At 34.7% G+C, this 20985-nt stretch overlaps 1 protein-coding gene across 1 annotated transcript; it reads left to right on the forward strand.

Moving 5' to 3' along the window:
• Window positions 1-14405: 14405 nt before the first annotated feature.
• On the forward strand, window positions 14406-20076 carry LOC129004312 (tRNA wybutosine-synthesizing protein 3 homolog). The gene is made up of 4 exons (XM_054432844.1): window positions 14406-14951; window positions 16810-16986; window positions 18330-18470; window positions 19929-20076. Exons 1-4 carry the CDS (start codon window positions 14775-14777, stop codon window positions 20073-20075), a joined length of 642 nt encoding a protein of 213 aa, XP_054288819.1. The 5' UTR covers window positions 14406-14774; the 3' UTR covers window position 20076.
• The last annotated feature ends 909 nt before the right edge of the window (window positions 20077-20985 follow it).

The following is a 20985-nucleotide window of genomic DNA, read 5'->3' on the forward strand; positions in this document are numbered from 1 at the left end:
TGGCTTAGTCAACCTTTCTACAGGTATCAACTGCTGATAAAGAAGTGACGAAACATCTGTGTTGAACCGATATTGGATAAGATTTAAAGAGCAGTTGGTTATAATCACTCAAATTAGTCATAGTAAAATTTGTAGCATATCTAAAAATTTTAAGTGAATAATAGCAGCAAAACCCGGCGTTGTCTGGGTCAAAATAAAATTCGCTGTAACTATAACAAAATATATGTTTTTTGATTGAGTGAGACAGTATCTTAAAATTAACTTATTCAAACTATCAATATCTCAAATGAAACCCTTATTTCTAGATGAGTTTTAATACCAAGACATATTAAATAACTTAAATAAAAATGGTGTTACGTATTATTGATTCCAGATAAATCTTAAAATAATTATAATTATTGTGGATTCGTGATTTAGCAGCTTACTTCAGGTACGTCCGATCTTAATAATCAATAGCCCAAACGAAAGCTGTTATTGCACTGAAGGTTCGTAGACAAAAACATGTAGGATAATTTAATAACTGGTGAAATTAATCTTTAATTGAAGAGAAAATTTGAAAAAAATCAATTTTTTGTCGATTAATACAGTGGATAAATGAATGTTGATGCTTGATGGAAAATCTGTGCGTGCATACCTTTAAATTATGAAAGTCGGTCGAGTAGAAAACCCAAACCGACCGGAAAATGAAACCCCAATAGTTTTGAATGGTATATAGATAGATAACTAGATTAGGATGTTTGCTTTTTATCCATAGGAAATCAATATAAATGTATCTAAAATAATTAGAATGTGGTAAAATAATAATTTGTTGGTAAAAAATCTAACGTTAAACTGAATTTTTGGTAAATTGATAACGAAAGTTACCTGTAACGAAAGTGTCTACTTTTCTTGTGCATTGCATCCTTAGGCTATTACCCAATAGTACAATAAGTACCCACTTGAAACATATTCACAACTAAAGCATATTTCACTTTAAAACTAATAAAAGCAACGCCTTGAACGTTAGAACAAAAACTGAATTTAATCATAACAGAAAATTACAAACAGTAAACATAAACAAAATTAACAGATGATTTAGATACTTGTTTAAATGATCCAGGTAATGTGAATACAGTACTGTACATAAATATATCCTAATCGGTAATAGGCCTGGGCAGATCAGATCTTGTCTGTCATAGTTACAGAGCAAATATTAAACCGTACCAAAAAGTTTGATTTCCCTGTAATATTTGTATGTCAACATATTTATCAGTATTTGGTAGTATAGGTGGAATATTTACTTTCCTAGTAAGTACTAGTATGTTTGTCGTAGTTCAAAACAAAGAAGATCAATTTTACGATGTTGTTAATTGTTGAAATATGACGAGTAAAAACATCATCTCACGGGCTACAATCACAAGACTTTAGAATTTGGAAATCTTCGGAACCTTCTCTGGTGGAGAATAAATAGTTCCAGGAAGTATAAGTAGAAACAGGTTCCGGATCAGTGTGTGGCGCATAACACAGGTAATAAATCATTTTGTAATTGAAGGTCTTTTACGATCTTTACCAGACGGGTTAGCTTGTCATCAGAACCTAAATCATGCAGCGACGACTATGATTGGAATCTGGATTCTTTTACAACGGGCCCATGTTTGTGAACTAACCGGTTTTATGTTACAATACTACACTTGCAACATAGATAATTTGTTAAGGGACTCTAAAGACTGTGATCAAACCTTTGACTATTGATCGTTCAGTCATTACATCCCCTCGTCAATTGTCACCCGTTTAAAACAAAATAGACGTAGACAAAGTGAGCCACCGACATATTGCGCTGAAGTAAATAACCAATTTCTGTCGAAAATAAGTAACTTTTTAACCAAGTAAAATTGATAGCTGATGATTAATTGAAAGCTACAGTAAATTGTATGGCACGTCAGCTATTTCAGTAACATGTTCAGTAGTAAGGTAGGAAATAGAGCTTTTACTAGTGCAATCAGCGACTGGTAAAGAACTATGTACTTTTAAGTGCATTTATTTTGGTGACATTATATATAGATGGGATTACCACTACAGGATTAAAAGGGTCAATGATAACACTGTTACATAAATTTTATACATACTACACAAATAATTTAAACCTTTGCAACAGTTTGCGCATCAGATAAAGCCAAGCAATGATATTTTTGTGACTATAGAAAAAGATAGCCATTTTAAACTGTCTTACATTGTTCATAAAACTATATGCATTGCATAAAATTCTGAGTTGGCAGTTGACACAGCGTTGAAATAATTAATTATTATAGAGTTGTCGTCGTATAATGATGGTCTAAATATTGATCAAACTGTTTCCAGACAAGTTAAATGAGCTTGTTGATAACATTAACACAGGACGAGGGCTGAGCTCATATTCAATTACGAACCACTTTACTAGCCATGAAGGGGGGACAAGGGTTTCAAGCAGAACTGCGCTTACCTATTTAATGTGTAATGTGTATTCATAGACTCGGCCATATATTACTAAGGGGTTCGTGTTAAAATTACATTGTAATAGGGGATCCTTACAGTATTTACATAATCATGACGTACAGACTTTGGAAATATATGTGAGTGCAGACATAATACAAGCTATTGCATAATATGTGAAGTATAGATGGAAATTGAGTACAATAACTGTATTTATCAAATTAACTTTTAGATGATTCGCAATGAGTTCTCAAAGTTTCGCGGCCATTATATGGTCGGTTTTCTGATGTTACCGATTAAGAATACATTTAATTTGACAGTGGTAACGTATAATGGATACGAGGAGCATTTTATTTTATATAGATAGAAACTGGGGAACGAGCCATGGCTCGGTATATTTATTTCCATTGTACCCCTATATCGAGTAATCTTCAGTGATCTCTTTGCTTAATAGTAGGCCTAACAATTATTGAAGTTTTCAACTTTGTACTGCATTTTGTAATTAGCTAGTATACTGTGTATGGATTGTTATAAACACATGTTACAAGTATTTTGTTACCTTTTTCCTTGTTATCCTATTTTGATCAACCGACATGGTTACTTGGCAACCCATAAGGCCAACGTTAAAGGTTTTGACTTTCAATTTTTTTTTTACAATTTAGTATACCTAAACCATTTAAACATAAAAGTTATCCCTGTCCTAACCTGACCGCTGTACTCATACCAACCGCTAGACAACACCCTCAACAAATCCAATTCGAAAACACTCTCCTATTCTATTTCAATTACGAACTTGACAAGACAGCTATAATTCTATAATCTCATGACAGACAATTACAATGACCCGTATAGTGACGCCTTGTTCCATTCGGTCAATTGGTTCACGCCTTCGACTCGTCTACCGATCAGCTGTTTCTGACTCATCGGCTCATTTACTCAATGTAACGTAACAGGTTAATGACCTTAGGTTGAATTACGGATGATTAGGGAGATAATGGATTTTCTAGAAGAGGAAACAGAAGTGTATAAATAGTTGACAAATTACTCCGAAAGTTGGACAGTCTATACCATTTATTGTACTTGTAGAGGTAGCACAGTCATTTAAGGGTCACATGGCTCATTTGCTTGAATTAAATCCGCAACGGAAAACTATGATTAGTTTAAATAAAACATTATTGACTAACAAATTTTGTTTCTGTTGGTCAATCTGTTATCGTATCACATTCTACAGAGGTTCCTTCTCCCTTCTCATATCTGATTCATGTTTATTTTGTTCTCTGTATAACTTGATCTACAACTTCAGGTTGACTTCAAACATCTAACTTAGGGAACTATCGCATAGCTAAAATACTTAGATAAGAGGAAATTAAACCCACAACTCTTGAACAGAATCCCCGTGATCTTGCTTTTAAAATACGAACAAAAATACCAAAAATGATAACATAAAATAAAACAAAATAAAAAAATAATAATAAAATAAAATAAATAAATAAATAAAATAAAATAAATAAAATAAATAAAATAAATAAAATAAATAAAATAAAATAAATAAAATAAATAAAATAAATAAAATAAATAAAATAAATAAAATAAATAAAATAAATAAAATAAAATAAAATAAATAAATAAAATAAAATGATAACAAAAATACGAATTACAGCAGTGTTTCATGTAGAAGAACATATGGTTCGTGACCTAAAAAACCCAAACATTGGATTTGAGCTTCATAACGTTGAATTTTCCACATTTGTGTAAAACCTAAAGGTAAATTAATAATAATGTAACACAAGTGCATTATAGGCTATACAGTTAATTGGACCTAAATTCATTAATGAAACACGTACACAAATTAAATACTGGATTTAATAAACTCGTACTCTCTGCTAGATTAATTATTCAAAAATGTATCAGATCAAAACAATTACATTGATGCATCACTTTTACCATACCAATTCATATAGAAAGTATAAGGAAATTGAAAGAGTAAGCAAACAAAAATATACACTTTTATAAACTAATTTTGGATATAAAACACAACAGGTCCAAGCCTATTTGTTTGGAGAAGGTCAATTATCAATCAATTATCAATTATCAATCATTAAGATGGGGACGCCACTTAGGTGCGTATTTTAACCCAAATATGAGTGAAGGATGAGTGTAGAATGGTGTGAGATGATCTGTGTAGCTTTGTTACTGACTAAGATCAGCTGTTTCATTAGCCAGGATCATTTATTTAAAGCCCAATGATCAGGAACAGCTGGGTCCAGTTTCGAACCATCAAAAAGCTACTGACTTTTCTCAGGATCGAACCGGCGACCTTTTGATTAGTAGGCGAGCACTATAACCACTCAGCTACCCAGCCAGTTCAAGAGAACGTTGAATGTCAAACTCAACTAAGCAGAAAACGATCAGATTAATGTCCGTAGAACAGCTTCTACATTAACCCTGATGATCACTCAAGCAGTTTACAGCTTTGGATTGTTGTGTGATACGTATAACAAATGTTTTTGACAATGTTTCTGTCAAGTGAATACTATCAGTGGTCGTTTCACACGTAAAGTAGAAACAGAAAGATGTAAAAGTTAATTTTTGTCTCGAGACTTGAGAGCTGCTGTCCATTTAATACGAGAGACAACTTTATGTCTTTTGCTTTTATGTCTCTTGATTGCCGGGATTAACCAAACTGCTCTACCATGAATCTTTATTTAAAATTCTTTCAAGTGACTTCAAATTATACTCTACACATTTAAAACTCTTTTCTAAAACTGTAGAGACATCACTAGCTTAACTAGCACCTATGAATATCCTATGTTTTTTCCACAACACTTTTTAAGTTAAGTTCTAAAAGTAATTTTAACAAGAGACGACTTATTTTGAGAATTTGTCTTTAATGTTAAATCAAAAGTCCTTGGAGCCTAGATATCTAAATCATAAAACAATTAAAGAACTACAAAGAAAATATCTAATCCCACATTATACTAGGTATTTAAATTCGAATCACTCTGGTGTTTGAAAACATATTTTTGGACGGTAAATAACTCTACAGTGGCTGTTTGAAATTAACAAAATTAACATTGCGCTTATGGAGGGCTAATCCAAGATGGTCGTTAGCTTCCACGGACGGTTTGAGCGCGATTCAAAACTACAAAGAACATTTCTAATCTCACAGTATACTAGATATTTAAATTATAATCTCGTTGGTGTAAAAAAATATTTTTGGACGATAAATAACTCTTCAGCAGCAGTTTGAAATTTTCCAAGATGGCCGCTAGTCTCCAAGGACTCAAAAGATGATAAAGACATACAAAATAATTTTACAATGAAACATATTTATTAATCAATTTTAAACTCTTTCTCAAAATGTTGCCACTTTAAAAATTCCAAATGTCTGACAGTACCGAATGACGAGCCGTTTTCCGGTTCGAAAGCTCATTTCCGTACACAGTTAGGTGGTTGGACTTGTTGACAATATGCCCCACTATGCGTGCAAAACCCAAGTCATGCTTGTTGTGTATAGCCCCAGGCTGTAGGTCCTGCTGCTAGAGCCAGATTACATTGGCTGTGTCATCAACAGCTGTTCTCCTCTGTGTTAACACGTACTTCCTGAATCTGATTCGACTTCGACAACAAGAATGGTAGTGCAAACAGAGAGTTACATCTGATTAAGATTGTTGCTAAGGAAAATAGTTTCAATCCAATCGATAGATAGTGGTTAGTTAGATAAGTTATTTTGTCCTTATAATTCTGAGCTTGGCGAAAAATTTCGTGCACATTTTCATTATTATGTGCCGAGAAATTCGTTTACACGATCAGGGTCCATTTCATAATAAACTAGAAGTTACAAGTTACAACTTGTAACTTGTAATTTCCATTAGATTTGCATTGGGCGATCAGCTGATTTACTAATAATATTAGTTTGTACCTTATTATGAAATGGGTCCATGGTGGTTGGGGTCGTATGCATGATCGAAAGTGAAATGTATTGATAACAATGGTCCGCATAATACTTACGCAGCTGATTCATTAATACATTGTTGTACTTCTAGAATATCTTACAAGCTTATAGAAAGGTAACATAAATGGGTCGTTTTTCAAGCTTGAGTTGAGTATTTGGTTTGTATTGTACTTTGAGTACTTCATTGTATTGACAAGTGCAATCCACCTGTTTCTGTTTTACAATGGTTTTGCTGATTGTTGTCAATGGAGATTATTTTATGCCTTGTGGTTTACTTTGAATTTGATTTTATGTGCAATAGGAAATAAGACTTTAAACCATCATGTCCAAGAGAACATTTTACACTTCAAATCCTGTTTATTCTTATCTCCTCACGTACTAGAATATTAATATTTTTTAGATGGTATGTGTTTTCTGTTTATCTTTATTTTACCTATTTCAATGCTAAAAGATTCTCAAAATTATGTTTCCTAAAATCGTGTTTATCATAACTAATAACTCAATGGTGTAGCTAAAGTCACAAATAACTGTTTTTCATCACTCACAAAAAACTAGATTCCATCTATCTAGCAACTTCGCACTCTAAATTTACTCTATCTTGAAATGTTTTGCCATTGCCAGCGTTCTGTGTATACACATACTAGATCATCTTGGTCGGGAGAGGCATTTCATATAAATATGCTGACGAGCGTATTCTCCTCTGAATGCTGAATGCACTCAGTCTGAGGCCTGCGGCTGCATTTTTGATAGCATAATCAGCAATGCTTCGCCTCCAGACTCCACAATGCTCCTACAATAGCTCAGCATTTGCTGGCTAAATGAGCTCATTCATCTGTTTGCATTTTTATTTTCCGTTGTTCGCATTCTGCCTTTCCATTCCATTGATGCGTGTTAAACTTTTATCAGATTCAGGTTTGGATTTTGCGAATGCAGGAACTAAAATTGTTATCATCTGATAATCGTGCAACGCAACACTGACGTTGTTTTTTCCTCTATCTTTAAAAATAAAATTTTATATTTACATTTTGCTTTTGCAAAAAAAATATCATTAAGGTCTGAATAGAAAGGCAAACTATAATAATGCATTTTGATTAGCATCAACAAGATGTTTTGGACTTTGGAAATGTAAACAAAGGAACTATTTTAGCAACCCCGGAGTAGCAAATCGAAATAGTTATTAATTGGTAATTTTATAATATGCGTAGATCTAAAAATGCCTCATTCAATTTGATGACAAAAATTTTCACATAAAAACTCAATAAAGCGACTATAAGGTCACATAGCTTGGTGGTTTGCTGTGATGATATTTATTTGATCTTATTTATGACATTTTGTAAATCAATCTAAAAGATTGCATAAAATAACTGGTCTTCATCTTACTGCAAAGATCTAAAAACAGTTAGTTGGTTTCTTCCTAAAGTTTTTACTTTTTTTTTTTTTTAAGAGGTTGGCGGCCTCTTTTAACCTTGCATTTGCCCGTCCACATAGACTAAGCGCCCGTGCGTGGATCGTTTACAGCAAAGCAAGGAGTGACTATTCCATTCCTACTATTCCATTAAAACACATTAAATTCGTAACTCTACATCTAAGTCCATAATTTGTTACTCAATGCCCTCCAAAATAAAATATAATTTCTTACAAACTGTTCCTATGAATTAATCCCGACTCAATTTATGTGACCACGTAAATATCTGTGTAAGAATTAATAAAGCTAAGTTAAAGGCCACATGTAGGCTAAGTGAGTGGGTTTCAGGGAAGCATGTTTTTGTCAAGTTTCTAATGAGAAAGGCCATCAAAGCCTGCTAACATTTGCACAAAATGAGGCTACGGTTTCTCCACGGGCTATAAGTCGTTACGTAAAGTTAACTCTTCAACTAGTTATTTTTAGCTCGACAACAATTAGCTGACTAAAGCTTTATCAAACTGTTATCGACGTACAGCATTAATTGCATCGTTCTTGCTTTCTGGGATCATCACTGGTTTTTTATTGTTGACTTGTAAAAACAGTGAGATAAAAATATGTTTTCATATTTGGTTTGGTTATATTTTGTTTTTGTGTTGCATTATCCGTGCATTGAACCTAGAATTTAAAATAGACGACGTAAAAACAGTGTTAATATAGTAATAAGTGGAATTGGTTCCTATACGGTACATTCTAAAGGTGATGGTAATGTTATTCTATTACGGTACATGATTTAATTAAATTCAAACTATTTCACGCATTATATCCTGTGAAAGTTGCAAATCTATAATATGATACTCCAGTCACACTAAGCCCTGAACCTAAATTGGCTTGCAGTTGATTCAAACACTTTTCTAACTGGTCCTCAACAAATATAAAATTTACGCTAAGATTCGTGGTCATATAATATGGGTGCAATTAGGAGGGTTTTTTTTTTAAGATGAGATACAGCGTTAAGCACCTACCTAGGTAGGCCTACCTTGATTTCCTTCATAGGAGTATAATATGAAACACGTCCAAAGTGATTGTTGTTGTAACTTATTTGAATAGAAAGGCGTATTTTTATTTTGGCTAGACTTTTTGAAAGCGGGGTTTTCCAAAAATATCTCCATTGTCCGCGTTCACGAACTTAATATAGCCTACTGGTGTACGTTCGTTGCAAGTTTTATGCAAATTTGAGAATTTATGCAGAAACATTGTGCATAACGATTTCTACACGTTTAAACATCTGATGACCATAAAAGGAAACATTTTAGGGCGATAATGGAAGCTACAGTACTTAAAGTAATTCTTTACAGATAAATTTAAATTTGCTTAAAACGTTATAAATAATACAGTACCGTACCTGTTAGGTAGTTACCAAATCACGATTCTATTCAGCGTTCTTTAAGAAAGTACGTAAATACACACAACTTGTTTTTTCTTTACCTATACCAATTTAGAGAAACAACATTTGAGAATATTATAGAATGTAGTGTAGTGTATGGTTGTAAATTTATTACACTGATTATGCAGCAGAAAGTACATTGAGGACCCCTCAATTTGCAATGAGGCATGAAAAATTAGAACAGTGTTTTATCAAGTTTTATTCTCAGTTTTATTCTCGAATCTTAAACAAAACCCAGTGTACAAAGTAAAGATGAGAGTTATTGATAAGGGTGTGGTGCCGATAGCCTACTTGTGCCATATCTTATTGAAAATCGATCAATCCTGCGTTTCCCTGTTTATCCAAAAGATATACGAACGATTTACTTGTATAATTTTATCGTAAAGCTTACTTGTTATCTTAAGAAAATACATAACCCACCCGGACATTTCTAATTAGTGTGACGGAGGATTAATGTTGATCACAGTGTTTATTATTAACCTCAAACCTCGATTGACAATAAAATCGAACAATGTTACAAACTTAACAGTAGAAAGCAGCCCAGCAGCGTATTTCACCGGGGTTCCTCCTGTTAAATACTGTTTTTTAACAGATAATAAGCGAAGCGTGTCATAGTGGGACGAATTTCTACTTCCCTGCACGGGTTGACAAGACTTGAAGGTGAAATTATGGACTGACTGGGTTCCTGGATAGGTCTACTTCGGTAGTTTGTTGTTAAAAGCACGCGGTTTTCTCGAAACTGCAGTTAAACGTGTTTTCCTGGGGTGATTGACGATTGAGAAGTACCAACTATGTATCCAAAAGTGAATAAAGTACACAATCACAGAAATTACATTATAGTTTTGATAATTATAAACATGAAAACATATTGATTCACGTTGACATTTTGGAATGCGTTTGACAATCATAGGTATTATTACGATTATTAGAAGAGAAACTGTATGGATCATAAACAAAAAAATGACGTCACTGGCGCGAATGTCTATACAGTACATTATTACTAACCAGCCTTAACAGCTGGGCTGGTTTAGAAATGTTTTGACAGTTCCGTTTAAATATTAATACAAAAATGTTTGCTGTTATGACAGTGAATGATTTGTTTATGTCTGTGATCCATGCCTCTTCCATTCTAATATGAGTGGGTATTATCCTGAAAGTCCTATTACGACAGATATTTTGAAAGGTAAGCTGTTCTAAAATATTGGTCGTACTAAATGTCATAATGAATCAGCTGGTCACATTGTTGCAACCATATGTTTAGCTTGTTAAAGCTCAAAATTTCAGTGAGTTTTTTTTTACTTTTTAAGTAAGCTATACCCTATACAGTTCTTCTACATGAGCTGGCCATTAAAAAACCAAAGGTCATTGACAAATCAATAAATAGGTAATAAGAAAACAGGCAATATGCCAATCAGTTCATCTCAAATTGTTGTCTAAACTATTGAGGTGTTTTTAGACGAACATACACGAAATGCTACCAGTAATCATACATTATATATTATGATTCAGCATTCTAATAACATGCATATGTCACAAAATCAGTGCTTCCTCATGATTCCACGCAAACCATGGGAAATATAATAAAGAATACACATGCTGTGCTACTTTAGCTTAAAATTTCCTCACTCAATAATATAAGTATACAATTATCCTCATATCCTGATGTTGTAATTACAGTATACCGTTAAACAAAACCCAATAACCTTATAGTTTATTTATTTCTACCGAAACATCATAGTCCAGTTGATAGTTTATTCCACAATTACACACTTCAGGAAGTGCGTGTGGGTAATGGAGGTCGGAAATATTTACCTTTATTCCTATCAAAACTATATAATCCGATATTTTAATTCTGCCGATCTTCATTGACTAAATCCCCCGATAGGATACTTTACTCTATACCTGCCAAACTTTATTACTGGTCGTTTATTTATGATATATTAGCATCGCCCTATAACCTGATGGATAATATTTTATGCCACACTTAGGCTAACAGATCATTTATATCAGCCAAAACCTTATCCCCGAAGCTCGATAATCTATTTCTGCCAAAACATAATCGCCTAATAACCCTTTTGATCACTATACTTAAACTTCCACTGTTTCCAACAATTCAGAACTTAATTTCCATCACCCACCTGTTTGTTGTCCACGCCGGCGACGTCGCTTTCAAATCTCTCAAACTTGAAGCTGTTGCTGCGGTAAAGCTCGTTATCACATCTCCGACCACACAATCTCCTCTTGGTGAACTCCATGACGGTCATCCACTCCGCACACGCGGGGCTGGGGATGGTCGGTATCACCCTCAGCAGCTTCCGGAACAGCACATCCTCGGTGATAGCACGATCAGCTGTTCTACCCCTCCCCCTCCCCCTGCCACGGCGGTCGCGGTCTCGGTACACTCGCTTCAACATCCGCTCCATCGGGCGGTCGGAATCTGTCTGAGTGACTCTGGTCCGCGCCGCTGCAGCGCTAGTGGAGTATCGATTCGGCACACTTGCTGCTGCGGCTACACCTCGCACCTTGCCCTAGGTCGTAACAGATTGAGTGCAGACCATATGATCTTTTAATTTGCATGGTCATTTTGTAACAAGATTGGAGAGCGATGTAAATTAATGGGAGTAGTGATTTCGCATTGAAGTTTTTTTCCTGAACTGATAATAACCATTTCTCCTTTCCACAGAAGATTTAGAAGATATCAAAATAAAGAAAGAGTTCATCACTTCTTATAAACTATCTTGAGCACAGTTTACCACTTCACTAGACACGTCTAAGTACTTTGAGAGCCCATTATGAGGATAAATATAATTTCAGTATGAGTGATAAAAATAGATGAGTAATGTCCATCCCTTTTGTTGGTGATGGTGGTAGTATGCACATCGACAGATTCCAGTGATATACGTCTCTCTATTAAAAATGGGAAAATCCTCCATCGATTCATAATAGCATCAAAACGCTGAAAAATATTTAAACATAAATAACGGTCATTGTCATGACCAACAAATCAACAAACGAACGGTGATTTGCATTGTTCTCTAAAGGGAAAATTACATATCACACAATTAGCTTTTTTTGTAGCACAACACCTTATGAGCTTTTGAGAAGTAACCCCATACAGTCTAGTTATTGTTTCTTGTTCATAGATATTTTCTTTTCCCACTGAAACTGTCAATGAAATTGACTATTTATCATATGTGTATATGTGCGAATCGAATAAGCTTTTACCGTAGGTCTGAGGGTAAGACTTGGATCCGGGGGCCGGGACCAATTTACTTTTTCATTTTGGTGTACCAAGAAGCCAAACACACCATCCGTTCAATTTCATATAAATATAGGCCTACTCGCTGGGGGCTCCGTCCCTATGCCCCCTAGCTGTTAGTCGTCATTAGTAGATTCGAGTTTAGCTTTAACAATGCAGGAAGAGGTGTAATTTTTTGAATACGCTCTAGATTATGTAGAAAATTTTACATCCTGATCACGAAAATCTTATAAAACGAAGACTAGAAACTCTGAAAGATTTCAAGTAATCTATGTAAAATTACATACATAACACACAGACAGTGAGACAGTGGTTCAACTGTTGGGGCCCAATTATTAGTTTAGGGTAATGGTAATACATATTTTAAAATGCTAAATTCCTTTAATTATGGGGTTTTAGTACCTCAGTGTATAGCCATCCTGCTAGATGTCAAGTGTCTGTCATCACGTCTGTGAATGAGTGACAGTTGACCTTATTTGAACATGTAGTGCTCAGAAAAAAACATTTAGATTCTTTTGAAAACCTACCATCTTAATTTTTTCTGATGGGTGTAAAAGTTTTAATATGTCTTTTTTTGGGATTTACTTCAAAAAATTGGGAATTGGAAAATCATAAGTCTAAAAATGATGTTGAAATTAAAAACCCCTACAAATTCCAGGAATTCTACAAAACTTTAGAAGTAGTGCGTTTTTTTTTTTGGAGTGGGGGGAAAGGGTGTGATCAGCGGAAAATGCCCAGAAGGGTTATGTAGAATGTTTAATTCCTGACCATGAATATTCTTGCAAATCTTTGTTATATAGGACCTTTTTGAGTTATAGAAGTTTAAAAAAAGTGTTTTATCGTTTTCAGATGTCAGCCAGAATTTTGGATTTTGGGGGGTTAAAACATTAAAATAGGCTTTCGAAAATGTGATGGCTAATTTAAGGTGAATTTGTACACTATTGTAAAGCATGGTGGAAGGAAAAACATAGGTGTGCTATTCCCACATATTCTGACGTCACTCGGATTGCAAACAAAAGATCACCTGATTGTAACTGTCAAATTAGTATATGTATTTGTTTTGAATGTTTTGATTGGGTTGTTATTGTTTTTATTATGATAAAAACAATAACAATCAATCTTTTGTTTGCAATCCAAGTGACGTCAGAATATGTGGGAATACCTATAGCACACCTATGTTTGTTCCTTCTACCATGATTGTAAAGAGTTTTAAGTCCCTAGCACGTTTCTCAATGGTTTAGATCCGAATACCAAAGTTGGTCACTTTCTAGGTTATTCTCCATAAAAATAACATTGGGGGGAAGGAATTTAATATTTCGGGGTTAAGTGAGGTATATATATATTTTTTAAAGAGGTTGGCGGCCTCTTTTAACCTTGCATTTGCCCGTCCACATAGACTAAGCCCCCGTGCGTGGATCGTTTACAGCAAAGCAAGGAGTGAGCCGGTACAGTACAAAGGTGAACTGTACTGATGAAATGTTATCAGCAGTGACCAGTATCCGAACCCACGACATCGCTGCCTTGGTGGCCTTGGGCCCGAAGTCCACGACGCTACCGACTCACTAGTATCAATCGAAAAAACCCGAATTCCGATATTTTCAAACCTAATGTCTTATATCGGCCGGACTGAATATTTTGCATCGCCGACAAGAGGCAAGAGATCTCTTTTCGCTTTCCACACATCACGTTGTATATTTACAGTTGAACAGAATAGCTGCATGTCAGAAGGGTTTTAGCCCAAACTAACTGTAGAGAAAAAAAACTGCAGGCAGAAAGCAAAGCATTGCACGATTTGATTTCGATAACGTTAACAGACAGATTGAACAATTACAATAACATAAACAGTAGCAGCCTAACCCCAAAAGGCAAAGTTGAGGTTAAGTTAAATCTATTTGACTCTTTGATTATTTTTCCGTTGCTTGTTGAAAGTTGTTGATTTGATACCGGAGATAGAAATGCAAATACAAAATAGAAGGATACAAAGATGAACAGGATACAGGATACCTGACGGTGTTTACAGATTATGGCAGCGGCAGCTAAGTTAAAAGTTACCATAATTACAGTATGTAACTTAGACCTAGCCTATCTCTCTGTTCTTGCATTCCTGCACCTGAGTGAGTCTACAGTACCAAAAACCAATTAATTTGATAATTTGTTATCTGTTGACTACTGCAAAGGTAAAAGTTTATCACGAATGTAGCCTACAATTCTGTTAAGCTCTGGTCGGTTTGAGTTATCGCTGAAGAACCAAGTCCTGGATACCATGGCCAAAATAAACCCCATCTTTGATAGAAAAAAAGAATCGGTTGCAAGCTCAACGGATAATAGCCGAAAAGGAAATATAGATGAACCTATTGTTGAGCTAATAGACTTTATCAATGGCCTTGAAGATTATGTGACAACCAGCTCCTGCTCCGGAAGAATAATCATACTGAAGAAGGTAATAACTGATTTCAGTTAGGTAAATACCGGTTCTTAACCTCTAATTTGTACCCACAGTACTGTGGGCTCAAGTAAAGCTCTCAAAAAGCTAAAAGAAGCTACCGTACGGTAACTTAAGAAGATTAAAAGGTTGTTTAACTCCCACCGTCTAACAATAGGCCTCTTTTATTGTAATTTTTCTAGGTTTACTTAATTACTCGTAATAAGTTACTGTAGTTTGTATGATCACACAAAAAAACAACTTTTAAGTTACCGGTACAAACTGTACAGTACCGTTTCAGTTTCCTACAGCAAGCTGCTGCAAACATCATAGTATGAAATCTCCATGAAAATCTCTATTATGTAACAAACATACCATCCTGTATGCTATAGACATGATGGCCTAATTAACTTCCAAATTCTTCCAAAAGGTATTAGTAACAGCCTAGTCTCAAAGCTCAAAAAATAATCAACAATACCGGTATTTTGTTATGTTTTATTTAAGGGAATGGTCAAAACCATTGCCTTGTTGAAAACTTGTGTGAACTAACTTACCAATAACACACAAATGCCAGGTGGAGCGTGCGCCTGTGCACCATAACTTATGATGTCTAATAACAGCGCTATTTCAGGACAATAAGACCGCGTAGGGTAATACTCATAATCATGTGATAAAGAACGTGTTTACGCATAGCACGGTACAAAATGGTATATAAGGAACGCTTGAGAATCATTAGAGGGGGTGAAAAGTGACAAAGCGCTTGCGCAAAATTAATTGACGGTGATAGATACAATAGACTCGAGTATAGGCCTACCGGTATGCTAAGAATGGAAGAAACTATTCAGGGATATTCCGGGACAATAGGCCTGAATACAGCGATACACATATAGTTACGTCATAGAGGACATGTTCACGCATAGCAGAACATCAACGTCGTAACCCAGGGACCGAATTTGAGTCTTTACAGGGGGTAGCATAGTGTAGTAGATTTTTAGTTAGTAGTTAGTAGTAGCTTAAATCTTTTTCATACTATCGATCCCCCTCTAGAGACCCAAATTCGTTCCTGGGTTCCGATGTTGGTACTATGCTATGCACGGGGGAGCGAGCTGGTCTAGTGGTTAGAGCGCGGGACTTCGGTTCAAGAGGTCCTGGGTTCAAATCCTGCCAAATCACCAATGGATTTTATCTATGTGATAATGCCGCAACCCCTAGTTCTAGCCTGAAGTAATGTGAAAAACAATTCCGGGCTCGTGCCTAGCGTCCTAGAAAAAAAAAACCAAAAACAAAAAACCAAGCTATGCGTGAACATGTCCTCTATCACGTGACCATAAGTGTATCACTGTAGCCTATTCAGGCCTATTGTCCCAGAATATCCCCGAATAGTTTCTTCCATTTTTTGGTCTACCGGTATACGTTTAGAATAAAACTATAAACTATAGGATAAAAAAACAACCTTAGGCCTTAGTTTTTGTTTTTGTTATTTAAATATCATACGTAAAATTAAATTATGTCCTATGGTAAAATTCAAATTTCTGCAGAACTGTACCCTTAATATTAAGTGGATTACGGTACTCGGATACTTGGATACGGTAAAATAACATAGCCTATAAACTTTTAAACCCAGTGGGGTGAAGCCCAAGCAGAGTTTAAAAATTAAAATATGCTAATGAACATCTGTGGTAGATATTCACCTTTTTTCAAAAATTCTGTTCAACTGGTTCAGTAGTTTTCAAATGAAAAACCAACTGAAATACTCACAAACCATAAGTCCTACATACTTTCTTGTGTACTATTTAGTAACATAAGATAAAACTGAGCTGAAGCGTTGGCTGTCTTACTTTTTACATAGTTTTATAGTGACATTTAACTGTTTCAGGGTGAAGAGGTTTCCATCAAGAAAGGTTGCAAGTGGATACTAACAAGTCATGAAGTAGTTGATCCCAATCAGGTCGTTGACAAGCTTAGTACCTGTGTTGAAAAGAATATGATACTGAAGTTTGAACCTTTCATTTTGCATGTCCAGTGTAGAAATGTAACTGCTGCAAAGAAAATGGTAATGACCTATATTTGAGTAATAAAACTAATTAAGCTTTGAACCTAACAGTTGCTAGAAATATCATTTTAATTACCGGTACCAGTAATCTAATGTCCACGTTTTCAATTTACTAGGGTCAGTAATTGGATGCAACATCAGAATGGGTTTTAATACAGTAGTTTACACAGTGTGATTTTTTTTATTGTATTCTTATGGTCCAAAACTTTGTATCCGTTCCTTCCTTGTTCCTGTGGAATCAAGGGTACTCTACTACATTGCTGGCATTGATACGAGAATGGGTCCATGAGTGCAGTCACTGACGGCTGGAAGTGGAAAGCCTTTGATTATTTATCCCAGGAGTACCGTCATGTCAACCACTTGCTGAACTTAAAGGACCGTGGGATTGGAGCTCATATGAATAATATAGAGCATGTTTGGAGGTATTCGGGCAACTATGCATCCCCTTAGTATGGTGTTTGGGGAAAGAACCACTTCTTCAGATATTTGGCCGAATACCAATTCAAACAACCCTACCAACCTCTGGAACGTCTGTATAATTTCTTTAAAGCTGCTGGGTTGCTTTACCCTCCATTGCATTGATTGTGTGAGTATTGTTGTTGTATTTGTAGGTTTGTATAACTGAACAAAATCATCCTGAGGTGTGTTATTGTGTAAATGTTGTCTTGAGGTTTTGGATGAAGTTAGGTTAATAGGTTTGGTTAGGTTCCAGTCAATTTCCTGGACCGATATAGCTTTCCCCCCAATTTCACACTTTAGGAAGTGCATTTATGGTGAGTTGGGTGTTGTAATCTCTTTGAATAGCAGACTTTCCTGAATGGAAAGTGTCTACTCTGTCACAAAAAACCCAAACAATTTTGAATTATTTTACACAAAAATCACCGTGCTCTAATTGATAGCATTTTCAATACGCAGGAAGTACTTATTTACACCATTGGAATTTTTTCAAGGGAACGATCCAAACCCTGGTTGGGTTTGTTAGTGTCTAGCTTTGAACTTTTGTTAGATAGCATCATTGATATCCAAATTACAAATGGCATCCTGGGTCCATAAACAATAGGCCTATTGCTTGGAATCAAATCAGCGACCTTTAGATTTGAAGGCGAGCACTATAACCACTCAGAGACCTAAAACAACATTTTAAAGAGTTCTCTCTTCTTTTGTTGAAAGGGCTGTCAGTGACAAAAAGTTACATACTTTTGAATTTGCTGTGTTAAGTGTAAGGTTTTTAGTGTTTCTTGAGTCAGAATGTACTCTTTTCCATTCAGATATAGTATATTTGCTATCCTAATAAAGGTACATTCTCAAAGAATTAATTACTCACATATGGTTTCTGATTTCAGCAAGATTGTGCATTTAACGCAGGCTACCGTAACTCAGGATCAGTGTTTGGCCGCCAAGGTTCCATCATATTAGCTGTTCGAGGGACTCATGGATTGGAAGTTCCATTGTCGGATGAAACTGGACTCATTGTCTCTAACGAAGTATGTTTGAATTTAATCTTTCATTAACAAATCAACAAATTTATTAAATTTGATATCAGATTATTATATTACTCTTTTTATTTATACTAAGCATGGCATTAATATTTTACTAAAAACACACTTTATTACCCTCCTTGTAGCAGCAAACCTGGACAGCCTACTCAATAAACCTTACGTTATTTAAATAGATTAGAGTAAAAATAAAATCACCCAAATATAAGTCCACTTAGTCTGCAGGTTTGCTGCGGCATTTACAGTAACATTGTGATCAATTTCCTTATATAAGTCACATAATTCCTCAGGCATTGGTTTAAGAAAAAAAACTTTTCTAGGATTGTACCATAGCCTGCTCTAATACAAGGTTGCGTCCTTGGTGTGTGGCAACATTGCACTGACCGGCCCATTGCCATGGTACAATAGTAATGACAAATGTGTAGGTAAACATAAACATTGCACAGATGGTCCACATGAATTTAGTGCAACAGCTGTTACAGTAGTCCGGGATTGTGGCGTTGACACTTTCGTCTCGCTGTATGGTCTAGTATTAGAGGAGGCTATAATTGTACGCGTATATATTTGCGTTCTTAAGTGACGTAAATTTTTATAATTGTAGTAGCTGAGTGTTTTTTGTTTAAAAATTAAATTGGAACTCCATTAAAATGATACAATCAAAACTAAAACGACCATGATAGTATTAATTATTTTTAAAGTAAAAAATTCAATCATTTGTTTAAATTTTTACTCAAATGCACAAATTGGCTCACAGCCTACGAAATAACATACGTTGCATTGGCTGCCTGGATTAGTGTTTTAGAGCCTGGTACTTCTGTCCCAGAGACATTGGTTAAAAACTCACCATTTCCTAATGGCTCTTAGCTATGTGATGTCTTCTTGTCTTGAAAAAAAAAAACAGTATAAGTCTACCAGGGGCGAAGGACCTTCTCAATATTGTAGAACCCTCTTTACCATACAATAACCAATAACCATACAATAATAATTAAATAATATCAAAGTAGAGCCTCAATTATCTAATGTAAACTGGCCACGACAAGGTCTAACAAGCGGCAATTTAGGAAACGCAGAAAATAACAACCTATTATTTAAGTCATGAAATGAATACTGTTTCATTGTTACTAAACCATTAAAGGAATTTTGTTTGGCTTATTTAAACCTATAAAATTTTCTGTTGTGAAACCTTTATCACAAAATAACATTAAAAATCACCAATAATGTAAAAATCCTACTGTTGGAAAATAAAACGATACTCATTTACTCAGTCGCAAGTACTCTAATTCATTATTTCTCTTGAAAGTGACCTACTCTGAGACAAGATCATTGCAAATCTGTTTGATATGATCTAGCTTAGGAACGGTGTGATTTAAATTAATCACCTAATATTTCAGTTCTTTTATCCCCGAGCAATAAACATGTTTAACAATTAACAATTTTCTGTTTCAGTACATTAAGTATGTGGTCAACAAGGCCAATGAAAAGATGTGTGAGAATTTTAAAAGGATAGATAGTTTCTCTAGAGCTGTGTTTGGAATGAAGGTCTCTACAGACACTCAAGAAATAGAAATTGAAGACAAAACTGATTGTAGATAGGAAGCCGTTATTATTGACTCTTTGTTATGTTTTCTATCTCTATTATACATTTTTCTATACCGGCGATTGTCAGTTTTTTTTATTTATGAACCTAAAGACACATTAACATTATAATCAAATTTATACAATATTATTTTAGTAATAACAAATACTGCAATTAATATTAGAATTTTTTAAATTTGTTTTTAAGTCAATATATTCAAAGAAGCCACATATTATTCTTCACAGATCATTAAATCTCATCAATACAATTTGTGGAGGTGAAACTTAGCACATTATTGTGGTTCCACTTGAGATCTAAATGTGCATTAAGAGGAGAGTTTTAAGAACATTTAGTAAATTTAAAAAGGGTATCGAGATATAAAGGAAGATCACATTTTTAATGTGCTACATAGCTATAGCCTAAATTCTAACTCAGTTTTTTGTTCCAAACTAGAAGCAATTTCGATTTGACATGAGAATATGAAACCCTGAAGCACATTAAAACTGTTCATGGAATCAATAAGGTCAAATATAGTCTTTTTAGCGAATTTCCCATGTAGGGAATAAGCTATTTATGGTTTACTAAACTGCATAACACATTGAGATTGAAATCCAAATTACTTTTTGGGTGTGTTTTATTTAACCCAAATATGAGTGAGGGATGAATGTGGAATGGAGTAAGATGCCCTGTTTAGCTTCGTTAACGATGAAGATAAGTTTTTTCTTTAGCCAGAACCTCATATTAGCCTATTGATAGAATTTTATACATTTTTGTGCTTTATTTAACTGTACGAATTTTGAATAGCCTACTTTGAATTAGTTAAAGAAAAAGACTATGATTTGTTATGCTATTTTCATTTGAAAGAGAAGACATCCAGGGAAATGCTCTACTTCCTGATTTAAATACAAATCATGGGGCAGGGGGGAT

Source organism: Macrosteles quadrilineatus, unplaced genomic scaffold (assembly GCF_028750875.1).
Source record: "Macrosteles quadrilineatus isolate MER2022 unplaced genomic scaffold, UCM_ALF_1.0 Scaffold_9__3_contigs__length_116548681, whole genome shotgun sequence".
NCBI lineage: Eukaryota > Metazoa > Arthropoda > Insecta > Hemiptera > Cicadellidae > Macrosteles > Macrosteles quadrilineatus.